At 35.0% G+C, this 16,480-nt stretch overlaps 1 protein-coding gene across 1 annotated transcript in view; it reads left to right on the forward strand.

Moving 5' to 3' along the window:
• The window catches only part of Rabgap1l (RAB GTPase activating protein 1 like), a 262,467-nt gene that overhangs the window by 26,358 nt on the left and 219,629 nt on the right, over positions 1 to 16,480 (forward strand). Inside the window, exons 2-4 of the mRNA XM_050135142.1 lie at positions 2,853 to 2,927; positions 4,234 to 4,359; positions 5,624 to 5,767. Of these exons, the coding sequence (XP_049991099.1) occupies positions 4,234 to 4,359; positions 5,624 to 5,767 (270 nt within the window). The 5' untranslated portion in view covers positions 2,853 to 2,927. The remainder of the gene's footprint in view (positions 1 to 2,852; positions 2,928 to 4,233; positions 4,360 to 5,623; positions 5,768 to 16,480) is intronic.

Raw genomic sequence — 16,480 nt, forward strand, 5'->3', positions numbered from 1 at the left:
TACTAAAGGTGTTTATCAGCTGTAGGAGTTCTTTGGTAGAGTTTTTGGGGTCACTTATGTATACTATCATATCATCTGCAAATAACGAAAGCTTATCTTCTTCCTTTCCAATATGAATCCCCTTGACCCCCTTATGTTGTCTTATTGCTATTGCTAGAACTTCAAGCACTATATTGAAGAGGTATGGAGAGAGTGGACATCCTTGTCTTGTTCCTGATTTTAGTGGGATGGCTTTGAGTTTTTCTCCGCTTAATTTAATGTTAGCTGTCGGCTTGCTGTAAATAGATTTTATTATATTTAGGTATGACCCTTGTATCCCTAGTCTCTCCAATACCTTTATCATAAAGGGAAAACATGGGGTAACTTCTGTATCTCAGACCACACAGTTATATATTTGTCAAAATAATATATTTGTCAAAAGAAAAAACAGATTTTTCTGTACATTTTTGCATCTCATTAACAGGAAATCTTACCTAGTGGAAAGACCTGTTACCATTACTGAAGTCTAGATAGATGTCTGTAAGGTACTTTGAAATAGCTTAAGATAATAAGATTTGTTGAATAAAGAAACAGATCAGTAGATAAACGTTTGATAATATGTGAACTGTTGTCTCTAGGTGGGAAGTTTATGAATCTTCACTGTTCTTTTAGTTTTTCTCTATATATAAATCTTCCTAGGTCTCTATAAGAACTTTCTAATACATAAAATGACTGGAGGAAAATCTGTGGGTATATCAAGTCGCTTTCTGATCTAGACCATAGTAACTTTTCTGCCCAGTTAATGTCATCATTTAACCAATCGATATTTCTTTATTATTTAAAATATATGCTAATAAGATCATATTTTATAATATAATCTTTTAACTTAACTGTAAGTAATTAGAACCAAATGCATTACTCAAATACTTACCTATCAAACACTACTAGGTAAGGCAGCGCTATAGGTAAAGACAGTCCATGGAAGTAATCAGTAGATACAGTGAAAGGAAACTGTAGTGCTGGCAAATATATGGAAGTTCAGAGGAAATGAATGGGCAAGCAGCTTGGGGTTCAGAGCAGAGTTAAAGTCAAGGAAGAAATTGAAGACAAGGTACTCTCGTATTTTGGGGTGGAAGATCCCTATATTCCAGACTGGTCTCTAGTTAAAGATGATCCTCTTGTCTTTGCCTGTGAGTGCTGTGATTACAGGCATGTGAAGCTGAAGAGAGCACAGACATAAAGTAAGAATGAAAAGGAAATCAAAAGATGTCTCTTCTATTTCAGAAACCAGTATGTGTACCATGACCCATAGAACCTGTTTTTGTACTTCTCTTGATTAGGAATATCATTTAAACTTTGACAAGTACCATGATTGTCCCTCTAAATCTAAAATGTTAGCCATCTCAACTTTCACAGAAAGTCTTTCTAACTTCTTTCTTATCTTCTGTTTTTAATCAGCACACTCTCCTATCTGACTCAGCCTCCTAAAACCAGGTGTACATTGTTTGAAGTACTAGTTAGCAGATATTAAGCGAACAACTTTATTTCCTTTCCTTTGAAGACAAAGAGGCAAGAATCAAGCTGAATGGCATATTCATTACTTCTCAAGGAGTACTGTGTTTTCTATGAGTGGACTTCTTTCATTGTTTTCCAGCTGGCATAAAGTGATGGGAATTGTATAGAATAGCCAGAGTATTTGCAGTAGTGAGTGTATGTATGTTCTTAGCATGATGTACCTTTGGACATTCTGCAAAACATGCAGTCAAAGTTAAATGACTGTTTTGCTCAGCAATATACATAAGAAGATCCATTTTTACCCTTCAGCATTTAGAAAATAGACAGTAGTTTGAAGTCCACTAAGAACTTAGAGCAGATATATACAACCTTTTGAGTTTGCAATGTTTTTTTTTTTATCTAAATCTCAGCCATTCGATTTTATCAATAGAGTTGGGAGCCAGTTCTGGGGTAAAAATCTGCTAGTTCAGAGAGGCGGAGAAAGCACCCAGCTGCTTCCTCTGCTGTCCAAGAAAGAGAGTTTTTACTTCCTGTGTTTGCCCTCCCTCTCCTCTCCCCCCTCCCTTATCCTTATCCTCCTGACTTTCTCTTACTCTCTGTGGCTTTTTTCTGTCAACTGATTGCTTGCTCTGCCTCTCTGCCTATGGTTGATTTTATTTAATTCTGTTTCAAGCAGAAAGCTCTTGGATTAAAGATAGGTGCTATGGCTGAGTCACACCACAGCTAGAAACAGGTTCCTCCAGTAAACAACACAATTTCAGAGTTTACAGTGTGATCACATATTCCACAACATTGCAAGGCAATATTATCTGTGAGCTTGCATTCTATAACCTTACACACACACAATAATTCTGAGTTCTTTTCAATTTTGTGTTGGGTCATATTGATAGTGGTTGTCTGCATTGGCCACAAGTTGTACAACTTGTTTGAAGGCATTAGTGGTTAATTTTTGTTCATTTTCAGAATGGTGGATCTATACTATGGTTTTGAGAAACTTTTAGACATTTCTGTTGTTGTGCAATAGGACTCTCATATCAACCTTAGAGCCTTGTACCTCCCCATCATTTGACCAGGCTTTCAATAGGTTTGTGTACTTTGGCTTAACATTAATAATTTTGGTGATCCGAATATCTGTTTATTTTCATATCTTGTTGGCGAACCTGTAATAATGGAACATGTAGGACTGCATTAGAAATGGTGTCTTAGAGAAACCTGACTGTTTTATTGGCATATGGCCTTAAACTGAAAAAATAGTGAAAATGTGACAGAAAGGTCAAAGATAAGACAAAGATAAGACTGATGTGAGTCAACACTAAAGTTATGAATCTTACTATGACTTTTTCATTGTCTTTCTCTAGGCCTACTCTGTGTTTGATGAAGACATTGGGTATTGTCAAGGACAGTCTTTTCTTGCTGCTGTATTGCTGTTGCATGTAAGTAATTTTCCATGTGCTAAATAACATATTGTTACTAAGTTCATTTTCTACATGATTTTGATATTCCTTCTGATTTCCTAGTTGAGGAAGATTATACATGGCATATCTCTTTAAATTATACCTTGGGTAATAATTAAAAGATCTGATATCCAGGACAGGATAGTTTTTCAATTAGTTTTGCTGACTAAAAGCAAATAAGTTGCTTATTTATAGTTAATTTTAGCTCAACTATCTTGAATAAAGAAATCAGCTTAAGTTTAAATATCAGAACTTAGATCACTATGAACTACAATACTATAACAAGAAAATCTAGATTTTCTGTGATTTATTTTAATATACTCCTCCTTCTAGTCAGTCACTTTCTTTTTTTTTCAAGAGCTTACCTTTTTTATTTTTTTTATTTATTAAAGATTTCTGTCTCTTCCCCACCGCAGCCTCCCATTTCCCCCCCCCCCAATCAAGTCCCCCTCCCTCTTCAGCCCAAAGAGCCGTCAGGGTTCCCTGCCCTGTGGGAAGCGCAGGCGCCCGCAGATGGAGCTGGGAGGCACTATTGAAATTTAAAACATGACCAAAGATTGATGGTCTAACAATTATAACCCTAGAACTTAGGAGAATTAGGCAGTACATAATGAGCTCTTGCAAAAGAACGAAAGAAAGAAAGGAAGGAAGGAAGGAAGGAAGGAAGGAAGGAAGGAAGGAAGGAAGGAAGGAAGGAAGGAAAGAAAGAGAGAAAGAAAGAAAGATACATTTATTCTTTGTCAATCTAATCCTTCTTTTGTGACTATACCTTACCACAGTCCATCCCTGTGTCGAAGGTGATATGTAGACAAAGTTGCTTGTTGAAATTATTTGTGTTAAAAAATAATAATAACTCAATTATCCATTGATAGGAAGCTGATTAGATGAATTCTGGCATGTTCAGACAATGAAATACTCTGCAGCTATCATAAAAATAAAGATGCAACTGTTAATATAACAAGAGGGAAATAATTTTAATTTGTTAACGGGAGAACAGCAAGCTATGTTATACATGTATGTAATATATATACCTTTTGTGTAGGACAGGGGAAAGTAAATAGAATAATTATTTTATAGAAAAAATATGTGAAGTATTTTTTATGCAGAAACAGTGGCAGGACTCAGAATTACTGAGTAGTTAGGAGAATTTTCTCCAGAGACCAGGGGCAGATGTGTCAAATGATATAGTACACTTTCAGTCATTCCTGTGAAGGCCTTGAAAGACCTTTTCATATATTCTGAACAAATGGCATTCATTCATATTTCATATGTGTGTTTCCTGTAGATGCCAGAAGAGCAAGCATTCTGTGTCTTGGTGAAAATCATGGATAAGTATGGATTACGAGATCTATATAAAAATAATTTTGAAGATCTCCATTGCAAATTTTATCAACTTGAGAAACTAATGCAGGTAAGGAAAAGCGGGGAATTCTATCACCCACAAGTTTGTTGTTATCAAAAATCCCTAATATGAGCAATAATTAATTATGAAGCTTTAATGAATACAACTGAAATTTTAAATAGATTTATTTTATTAATGCTTTTGACTTTTCAGATGTAAAAGTTACTTTTTCTGAAAAGTCAGTGTTTCTTGTAGGATTTAAAAGTCAAATAACTATATTTAACAAATGAAAAATTAGTTGGGCCTAATAATCATTTAGATACTTTATTTAAACTATCAAGTAGATGTTTTTGGGTCCTTTTTGAAGTAATAATTTTGTACAATAGTGTGTGTGTGTCTGCATGTGCATGCATGTGTATATGTGAATGTGTGAGCTATTTAAGAAGAAAATGAACATGATCTTTTCTGTGTCTTTGCTTCTGTTTCTCTGTTATGGAAATGCTTTGTGCTTGGCCTCTCAGGCCTTTGAAAAGCATTTGCATGTTTAATTATTGAAAGAGTAAAGGTAGCCTAAAGGGCTTGTTAGGAGCTAGTTTTCTTTATTATACTCTTGCATAATTTTTTTTCATTTTTCATATAATCAAGATTGGATTGTTAAAGATATGTTTTATTTTTTTATTTACATGAATATATATATACACATACATACGTACATACATATGCAAATGTATTTGGGTGTCCAGAGAGGGCAGCAGATCTCCTGGAGCTAAAGCTGCAGGTAGATGGTAGCTACCTGACTTGAGTGTAGGGAACCAAACTCAGGTCTTCTGGAGAATCAGCAAGCGCTCTGAACTGCTGAACCATCTCTCCAACCCACAGATAGGTTTTAATATCTGGTTTTGCTTTGTAGTTTTCCAAGTGTTCAAGAATATTTTAAAATCATACTATATACCTTAGATAATGTTGTTTGATGATTTTTAAGGTAAATATATATTTTGTTTCTAGGTAAGTCGGAGGTGAATCAATCCTGTGTCTTACCTTGGAGTCACAATTTTCATTAGAATGCAGGTGTTCTGAGAGAACAAGATTTCCCCAGGAAGCAAGAACACTTGTGTTAGCAAGGATAATCTTTGTTATAAGTCTTTGCTTTCTGCACTCATCTGTCATCTGTTCCATTCCCATCTCCTGCCATCACTTCTGTACACTGACAAACCACAAATCAGTGCTGGAATACAATTCAGATACAACAGAGAACTTGATAGAAACTGCAGTTGTTGAGGAAATAAAGCTTCTTCAACAATCGTCCTCCTAACTCTTTTATTTTGACTTTTAGGAACAACTGCCAGATCTGTACAACCATTTTTGTGATCTGAACCTAGAAGCTCATATGTACGCATCCCAGTGGTTCCTCACACTTTTTACTGCCAAGTTTCCTCTCTGCATGGTGTTCCACATCATTGACCTACTGCTGTGTGAGGTACAGTGGCCAGCTTTCATACTTGTAGCAAACTAGCAAAGTCTACTTAAAACAAGTTCTTTTTTCTCATACTTTTCTTCTTATCCCATACTCACAGACCAAAATTTCATTTGAATTTTTAATAGAGATTATGTAATTTTATTATTTGTTAGTAATAAAACATTAAGGCTTATGTAATTCCCACAAAATAAAATTAGATGGTTGAATTTGTGTAATTATATTCCTAATAAGCCTATATCTGTGAATAATATATCAGCAGTGTAACTTTTAGAAAGGTTAAATAAATGAATTTAGAGCCAGAGGTTTTTACTGTTAATGCACTATTATTACATCAAGGAATATGATTGAGCCCCCCACGCACCCCCAGTAATTAATTTCTTCATTTGTTAGCTCCCTCTGTGTGTATGGTATTTTTGGTTCCTCCAAGAGAGAAAACTAATAAAAATTTTGGACCATGTAATCTTCCTTCTTTTCCTTTTCTTCCTCACTTTCTCTTTCCTTCTTGCAATAGTAGGATTCAAACTTTTGGCTTTGTGCATTCCAAACAAGTGTTCTGATACTGAATTACAGTAGAAAGTGTCAGGAATTCATTTTCAGAAATTCCTTTGGTGTTTGTCTTTGTTTACTGTATTCTTTTCAGTTCCCTTAGTTCACTATATTCATTTTCTTTGTTTTCTTTCAGAGTGGTGGTGTGAGGGTTGAACCCTGCCTTATTCATGCACATATTTTACCACTGATGGTCAACCCCATACCCACTTTTTCCTTTTTAATAATTTATTACAATACACATCTAATATTGTATTGTCTGTCAAAGTGCCTGACAATTATCTTGAAAGGTAGTTTGATGGGCCAGGCATATGGTGCACACCTTTAATCCCAGTACTCAGGAGGCAGAGGCAGTAGAATCCTTATGAGTTACAGGGCAGCCGGAGCTACATAGTGAGATTCTGTCTTAAAAAGAGGGAAGGGTAGCTTGCTTGATGAAAAGAAAAATATATATTTAAATGTAAGTATAAATGTACATAAATGTAAGACTACATTTTAATCATTTTAGACATTTAAATGTACATAAATGTAAGATTACCCATTTTAATCATTCTAGACATTAGTAATTTGACTTTAAAAATAGTATTTGTATAATCTAAGTGTTATTTCTAAGCCTAATGAGAAACATTTTATATGCAAACATTGCTGGTCTTTTGTTCTCAAAGGTTCTTGTTATTAGTTGCATAGCATCTGAAATTGGAAAGCGTTTTGTAGGCAAGGAAGGTTTTGAATGGTTTCTGAGGTATTTTTATAAGGAAGGTCTGAGTGCTTTGCTAAATTCACATTACTCTTGATTATGTAACAGCTATTAATGCTAATTGATAATATATTCATTGTCCTTTTCATTTTACTTATAAATTGGTCTATAAAATGCCATTTTAAATCCAGGCAGTGGTGGCACATGCCTGTAATCCCAGCATTTGGGAGGCAGAGGAAGACAAATCTTGTGCGTTTGAGGCCAGACTGGTCAACAAAGCTTTCCAGGGTAGCCAGGACTGTTAGACAGAGAAAACTTGTCTTGAAAAACAAAACAATAACAACAAAAATGCCATTTTAAATGTAACCAGTGAGAGAACACAAAGAAGCTAAAACCTTCTTCAGTATATTATGATCACAATATGCACAAAGAAAACTTGGGCATTTATGGCCTTTGCCTGATTATCCTGAATGGTTTTGACCCCTTTTTAAACATAGTACTCTTTTAGAAGAAACCAAATTCAGATGTTTGAGTTCTATAATTTTAAAACAAGCTAATATTCATAATTAATTCTGCTAAGTCTTCATAGGCTCTCCCAGGTTTTACACTGAGTTAAGGATAGTATTTCATGAAATGAGGAAAGTGACTATGATATAGTAATGGTTTTCGTATTTTATTCAGTATGAACTTGAAATTACTTACCATCACTTCATACTGTTTTCTTAAAGAGGTTGTTTGTGTTCATACTAGATTAGTTTGTGATTTTCCTTACAGAGGTTAGTGTGCTTAACTGTTCTTCTGAATGGGTTTCTCTATTGCTTCTGGTAGATAGGATTGCTGTAGTGTCATTTGCTGGATAGATGATGTTCTGAAATTGTCTCCTGAGCTATGACGCCTGGCACTGTTTGTGGGTCTTCTGGAATCTGGATTCACATTTTTTTTGTGAAATTTAATCATAAAGACACTTTAATTTCTAATGTTGAATACTAAGAAAATCACTTTATAGTAAAGAAATGCAAACAAAATTTAAAAGCCTTCATGTCCTTTGTCATCTGTGATCACAGTGGATGATTGCAATTAATAAAACCACCAGATGTTTCATTCTTCTTTTTAATTTATTTATTTGTTGTGTTTGGGGTTTTTGCCTGCACCATATACATGTATATGCCTGGTACTTGTGGAGGCCAGAAGAGGGCATCAGATCCCCAAGGACTGGCGTTACAGGTTATTTTAAACCATCATGCGAGTGCTGGGAATTGAACCTGGGTCCTTTGGAAGAGCAGTCAGTCCTCTTAACCACTGAGCCGTCTCTCCATCCAGATGTTTCATTCTTTCACATTCAACTTATACTCTGAAACTGCTTTTTGTTTTTAATTATCATTCAAAGTAATTTTTCATTATTATATTTTAATTCATTGTTTTTTTTTTAAATTCTCCTTTATTTTTCTTTAAAAATTCTTTTCTCTCCTCTCATGGACCCTTTCTTTGTGAGACTGGGTTACCTCACTAAATGTAATAATTACCAGATTTATTAATATTACCAAAAGTTTCATTTTTCCTTATGGCTGAATAAAAGTTCATTGTTCATTATCCATTCATTTGTTGGTGGACTTCTAGGTGGGATACACTTCATGGTTATTGTGAACAGTGCCTCAGTGAACATGGATATGCAAGTATCCATGCTACTATTCAGAGTTTTTAGGATGTACCTCATAGTGGTAGAACTGAGTCATAGGAAAGTTTTAGGTTTAGGTGAGTAGGAAGCCTCCTGTCCAAATTTGCTTCTCTGTTGCTATGATAAACGCCTTGACCAAAAGCAACTTTTTTACGTGGCTTATACTTCTTGATCACTGAGAAAAGTTAAGTCAGGAACTCAAGCAGGAGCAGAGGCAGGAACAGAGGAATACTGACTTGCTCCCTGGGTTTGCCAGGGATGGCACTGCCTGCATGAAAACGCGCCAATTGCTGACATTCCCATGACATTTTCATGGAGGCAATTCCTCAATTGAGCTTTCCATTTGCCAGGCTCTATCAGTATCAGACTGACCCGGCCAGCACGCTTACAGTGATTTCCATACTGTCAGCACTACTTTACATTCCCAGCTGTGAATAAGTGTTTTGTTTTTTGTCTCCAGATCCTTGCCAGCATTTATTTTATTAATGATGGCCATTCTGACTGTAGTGAGGTAGACTCTTAAAGGAGTTTAAATTTGCATTTCTCTTATAGGTAAGGATATTGGATATGCTTTATAACTTTATTTGCCATTTGTTTTTTTTTTCTCTTTTAAGAGGGGTCTCTTCAGTTTATTTGTCCATTTATTGATTATTTATTGATCAGCATTTTTGTTTTATGCATGTTTAATTCTTGCAGTTGTTTATGTATTTTAGGTACCATTACCATATCCAAATTTGACAGAAATTTCCCCCCATTCTGTGGGCTGTGTTTTCACTGTATTGATATTTCCCTTTCCTATGCAGAAATTTTGATTTGATATAATCCCATATTTAGCATTTCTTATACTGTTGGAATCCTTTTTAGAATGTTCTTGCTTTAGCTGTTTTAGAATGTTTAAGAACGTTACGTTTGTCCTAATTTATTTTCTCATAGCAGGTTTTAAACTAAGGCTTTTGTTCCATCTTTGTTTGTTTTTGTCTGTGATATGTAGGCGATCCGGATCTAATTTTATTCTTTTGTATGTGGCTATCCAGATTACCAGCACTATTTGTTGAACGGGGTACTTTTTCTTTAGTGTATTTTTTTAACTCTTTTGTAGATAACATTAGATGGTCAAAAATGTCGATTTATTTATGGATCTTCTCTTCTTTTCTACTGGCCCACACGTTTCACGCCAGTCCTTTGCTTTCTTTGTCACAGTATTTCTGTGGTATAAATTTGAGGTCAGGTGTTGTCATAGCCTCAACAGTGTTCTTTTTGCTTAGGATTGCATTCGCTATCTGTGTCTTTTGTGTTTACATATGAATTTTAGAATTATCTTTACTAGTTCTGTGAAGAATGTATTTGTGGGATTGCATTTGAATCTGTAGATTAATTACTTTTGCTTACACAGCCATATTTACACATTCTGCTAGTCTTGGTGCATGGATGTTCTTTCTGTTCTGTAGTTTCTTCTTCAGTTTCTTTCTCTGGTGTCTTAAAGTTTTCACTTCAGAGATCTTTTACCTCACTGGCTAAGCTTATTTCTGTACCTGCATATAGCTTTTCAAAATGTAGGGTAGGTTATAGTCATAGCATCATTATTTCTAAGGAAGTGACAGAGTAAAGTAGCTTTTCAAAATAAACTCTGTAAGAAACAGCATTGTAGTGTGCTCAGGATGTTCATTCTTTCCACTAACTCATCTTTGTCATCTTTGTCAAGGATTATTTTGCAAAGAAGCTTTTGAATAAACTTTGACTTCCTGCCTGTCTGCTTTTTCTCTTTGCCATTCTCCTTCTTCTAGTTAATAAAATATTTATATCAAAAGCTATTCTTTTCTATGTACTAAATATTCTAGTTGAAGAACTGGTCTTAAATAAACTACATACCAGATATTTCCCATATCTTTTTATAAGAAAACAATATAGATCTTGATATTTGTCAGTTAATATTTGATTGCAAATGAAAGGCTACGAAATTCTTACAAAAACATTGGTTTTTCAAAGTCATTCTAGCTAAAAAATATTTGTGAGTAAAGAATTTTACTCAAAAATCGTAGTATAAAGTAAAAAAGAAAGATATTGAGTTTGTCTTTATACTTAAGGAGCTGATCATCATGTCATGTGTTCCTCCTTTATTCTGAAGTTAGGATTATAAAGCTAATTTAGCAGAAGGAATCATTTTGTCAGTACAACTTGAGATTTTAAAACCTCCCAGTTATTAATAATTGTTATTTACAATACTTAAACCTGACTGTGTGGTGGCCTGTGTAGATTCTCTAATTTGGTTGAAGATGTGTGGTTTAAATAAATTAAGAGTTCTGACACATACTTCTTATACTAAAATGAATACCCTATCTCTAAACTTTTAGCCAGAAATTGAAAGGAAAATCATTTCAACTCACTTTATTAATGTTTTTGAGATAGGAAACCTACACATATTATAGTGCAAATATTGTGCTGTTAACCCACCAAGAATGTAATGCTGCATGTTTTGAAATAGCTTTTTGTTAGCATGACAAAATGAATGTTAATTAGGAATACTGATGATTTTTCACATAAGGTAGTCAACACAAAACAGCATCTCATCTGCATTTCAGACTTGCTTTAGAACCTCGTCTAAGTGTGTCCTGATATCCAGTGTACATTTGTCTTACTTGTTTCTGTACTTCTGTAATCACACAATAAGCTTCCTATATTATTTCTCTTATTCCTGTCATGTTTATAAGATTCGTCTACATTTTTCCATCTAGATATGGTTTATCTTTCTCATTGTAACTACACTGCCACTTACTCGTTCTTCCGTTCCATTGTTGATAGCCTTAGAATTGTTTCCATATTAAGGGTGTAAAGATTCGCTGTGGGTGATCTGAATCTTCCTTTTGGTGAATAGGCACACACTTCTGTGTATATTTCCCAGAAATGAAATTGCTTGGTTTGAGTGTATGTACACTAAATATGAGTAGATACTGCCAAATGCATTCTAAACCACTATAGCCATTGCCTCTTGAGTTGTTTAATTCAGTTTAAGTACTCCTTGTAATTAAGGGAAGGAGATTTGTTGTGCTTTTTGTTAGCTAATCCTAGGCCAGGTTATAATTCACAAAAATGCCGCTATATGAAACTCATTTGGAGATTAAAGAGATTAACTTGACTTCTGAAATTCCATAGAGATGGGGTCAGGGCTAGATCTAAAAGCTGAAGCACCTTTCCCCATTGTCTTGAAAAGAGATTTTTTTTTTGCCACACATAATATATCCTGATTAGAGTTTACCCTAAGTCCCTTAGTTCCTCCTCCATTTCCCTCTCATACAGATTGACTCCCTGTTTCTTCTTAGAAAACAAATGGGCTTCTAAGTGATAATAATCAATAAAGGTAAGATAAGATAAAACAAAAACTGACACATCAGAATTTAATAAAATAAACAGAAGGAATATAGCCCAAGAGAGGGCACAAGAAAAAGAGACCCTCATATTCCCACTCTCAGGAATAACATAAAAACACTAAATTGGAAGCCATATACACATAGGACCTGGTGCTGACCTATGCAGGCCCTGTGCATATTGCTTCAGTCTCTCTGAGTTCATTCTTGCTTTGATCATGTTAATTTAGAAAGCTTTGTTTCTTGATGTGATCCATCCTCTCTGGCTCTTATGTTCCTTCCACCTCCTCTTCCTTAGGATTCCCTGATAGAGACTCCCATTTAGCGCTGAGTGTTCCAGGTGTTCTCACTTTATGCATAATGTCAGGCTATGGGTCTTTATTTTTGTTCCCATCTGCTGCAGGAGGGAATTCTCTGATGAAAACTGAATAATTCACTGATTAGTGAGTATAACAGAATGTCATTAGGAGGTATTTTATTGTTTTTTTTTTTTTTAGAATAATAGTAGTTGTTGCAGTCTACTTCCCACTTTCTCTTCTATCAGGTTAAGTGTGGTCGGATTTATATTGAGGTCTTTAATCCATTTGGACTTGAGTTTTGTGCATGGTGATAGATATGGATCTATTTTCATTCTACAGGTTGACATCCAGTTATACCAGCACCATTTGTTGAAGATTCTTTCTTTCTTCCATTGTATACTTTTAGCTTCTTTGTTGAAAATCAGGTGTTCATAGGTTTGTGGGTTAATATCCAGGTCTTCGATTTGATTCCATTGGTCAACATCTCTGTTTTTATGCCAATACCAAGCTGTTTTCATTCCTGTAGCTCTGTAATAGAGTTTGAAGTCAGGGATGGTAATGCCTCGGGAAGTTCCTTTATTGTATAGGATTGTTTTGGTTATCCTGGGTTTTTTGTTTTTGCATATAAAGTTGATTATAGTAGTATTTGGTTTTACCCTAGGTTCCTAGGCTATTGTAGTCTCAGATTATTGGTCACCCAAGCAGTAGTGGTTATGGGTTCCATCTTAAGGAGTGGGCCTTAAGTTAAATCAGATATTGATTGGTTGCTCCCACAAGTGTAGTGCCACAGTTGCCCTATCATATCTTGCAGGCAGGACAGTATTGTAAATCAAAGCGTTTGTGACTGGGTTGGTTCTTATGTTTCTTTTTTTGTATAAAGCAGCGTAACTTCCTGTACCAAAGATATTAGAACATAGGGGTGAAGGCTCTATGTAGGCATCGGCTCAAATTCTACATGTTCAATGAGTTATATAGTTGCTGTCTTCAGCAATGCGGAGAGTGCCCTATAGTCTTGGCAACAGCCTGGGTTATTTGGGGATTCCCATAGGATCCCTTTGGCCAACTGCACTATTAAATATAAACCAATCCCAGGACTGAGTCAATTTTGTCCCTGTATGGCAGAAGTTACCCTGATTGGAAAAATTCTGAAAGAATTCACATATAGAAGAAGGAACATAGAGACAGTATAAAATTAGCTAATAGTTAAGGTATTAGACTTAAGATATTGATCCTTTCTGGATACCTTGCTCATGTTAGTTAACCCATATAAACCTCTATAGCTTTGTAATAAAATAAGACTATCTCTCAGGTCAAGTAAGATTGTAACAGAGTACTTAGCTTTAAATATCCCATTCATTATAAACTCTTATTCTGTGCTCTGCTCATCTATTTAGCCCTTTTAGTTATTTCTCATTTTAAAATAAGCCAATCATATTAATCTCACCCCCAAACACACCTACTTGAGATATTTTTTGCTAAAAGCAAAATTTTAGCCAGTGGCCTTAATTGAAGTTTCCTTTTACCTTTTTTTTTTCTTCCCTATTAATGATTTAAGTAATTCTACAACGTTTTCTTTCCTTCACTTTCCCTTCACCTTTCCAAAAGAAGTAAGGAAAAGTGCAGCATTTTTCTTAGTCTTGACAAGATAACTGACAGCTGGTGTTTGAAGTTGACTCTTACTAGATAGTTCAATTTTAAAGTATGAAATATATTCAGCTTTATATAGTAACTTGATATTTCAAGAAATTTAAGGAAATCATTGACCGTTTGAATTAGAGTATGTCTCTAGTGCCTCCTTTATTATAAGAATGATGAGAAAATGGCAGTTCTATATTATCGGATTAATATGACCAAGGGCAATTTCCCTTTCAAGGAAGTTTTCTAACAAGAATTGAATGGATTCCTTATATAACATTGTCCCCTTTAGCCCCCAACACTCCTACCCCTAAAAAACCTTTTCAGAATAAGATGATTTAAGGACAGTTAAGACTTCTGGAAAGAATACATGTTTCTGAAAACTCTCAAGAGTTGTTGGTATTAGACCGGGTGGTGGTGGCATACACCTTTAACCTCAGAACTCAGGAGGCAGAGGCAGGTGGAGCTTCATGAGTTCGAGGCAAGCATGGTCTACAAGAGCTAGTTCCAGAACATTTAGGACTGTTACACAGAGAAACCCTGTCTTGAAAAAAAAATAATAAAACAAAGAAAAACAAAAAGAGTTGTTGGTATATATGCATAAGAATACAGAAAATAAGTGCTTTGTATAAATCAACAACAGTAAAACCTGTATAGGCTTCTTATAGTTTTATTTACCAATGAAAGTTTTGAGAGCCAGAAAATTTTAAATACAGAACTAACATAATTTTACAATGAGAATTATAAAACAAAAACTGCAAAGGCCTCCCATGTTCAAGTGTTAGACAATTTAGTATTATTAAACTCATAGACACAATTCAGCCTTCATCAAAGTATCAAGATTTTCTTACCAAAACTAGAAAAGTAATCTCAAAAGGAAAAAAAATGTAAAAAGAACAAAGCTGTAGGTACCACAATACCTGATTTTAAGCCACTGTAGGAACCATAATAACAGAAAAACAGAACCAGATACATAAACCGATACAAATACAGTATGAAACCCAGAATCCAAGAACTTGCCTTACAACTGCAGCCCCTTAACAAAGGTGCCAAAAACACATTTGAAAAAAGACAGCCTCTTCAGTAAATGGTTCTGAAACCATAGTGTCTTTCCCTGTACAAAACTCAACTCAAAATAGATAAACAGTCATAAGACCTGAAATTATAAGAAGAAAATGTGAGTAAAACATTGAAGATTTTGATTTAGTTAACAATTGTCTAGATAAGTCCAAGAAACCAAAATTGATATTACATATCAATCTAAAAATTATTTGTACAGAAAACAGAAGAGACAACCTACAGAGAAGAAGAGAATAGGAAATAGGGATAGGAAAAATACTGAATTCATATAGTTCATCTGGAAGTAAATTAATATCCCACGGCTATAAAGAACCCCAAACTGTATTTACATGGCAGGATTTGCCATGATGGCAAAAATGGTTTTCCCTAGGTAAGGCTTAACTGTTGCACTCTGAATGTGCTGACTTCTGTGATTTCCCCAAATGTGGGAGATGCCGACTGTGTAATTTACAATAGTGGATACTGCGTTTGCATGCTACCCTGAAGTATATGAACTGAAAATCTTAACAATTTACCAAAAAACAAGTTTTCCGATTAAAAGAGAGACATGAATTGATAAAGGAAGAAATGCAATTGCAGATAAATATATGGAAAAATGCCTGTGTCTTTATCCCTTAGAGTAATGCCAAAAGTGATACTCTCTTACTGTAGCTGTGAGTACATACCATTACTAACATGCTGTCAGTTATTTATCCAGTTGCCTTATACTAAGGTTGCCATTGTACTGGGAAGAAGAGGCATAGTAAGACCTTCTGGCCTCCTATTTTTTTAGGTTGTCTCACCAGAGCATTCAAAAGCTCTTATGTTTTAGATGTCCACTTGACATTTTACTCTTGTCCATGTTCTAGTAGTGTAACCCATTTTGCTCTTCATTTCTGAAGACTAATGCAGTAAAATTCTTACATAATTGAATAAAACAACTTTTTGTTTTTACATTGCTTCCTTGACCTAAGACCTGGAGTTTGGGATGTACCATAGTCTGGTTGTTGATTCTTAAGATACCTAATTGTTTCTTATGTAAGACACTTAAAGCATTTAGAAGTGCAATTACTTAAAGTATGTCTAGTTGTTCTTCTCTTATCCCAGTGAAGTAGGTACATACTACTTTAGACAGGGATTTTGATTTGCTTATTAACAAATACACAAGTTTCTATTTTGTTCATAAGATTTTTTTAATTAATTTATTTATTAAAGTTTTCTGTCTCTTCCCTGCTACTGCCTCCCATTTCCCTCCCCCTCTCCCAATCAAGTCCCCCTCCCTCGTCAGCCCAAAGAGCAATCAGGGTTCCCTGCCCTGTGGGAAGTCCAAGGACCACCCACCTCCATCCAGGTCTAGTAAGGTGAGCATCCAAACTGCCTAGGCTCCCACAAAGCCAGTACGTGCAGTAGGATCAAAAACCCATTGCCATTGTTCTTGAG

Source organism: Alexandromys fortis, unplaced genomic scaffold, assembly GCF_014885135.2.
Source record: "Alexandromys fortis isolate MF-2015 unplaced genomic scaffold, M_Fortis_MF-2015_v1.1 scaffold_21, whole genome shotgun sequence".
In the NCBI taxonomy this organism is placed as follows: Eukaryota; Metazoa; Chordata; class Mammalia; order Rodentia; family Cricetidae; genus Alexandromys; species Alexandromys fortis.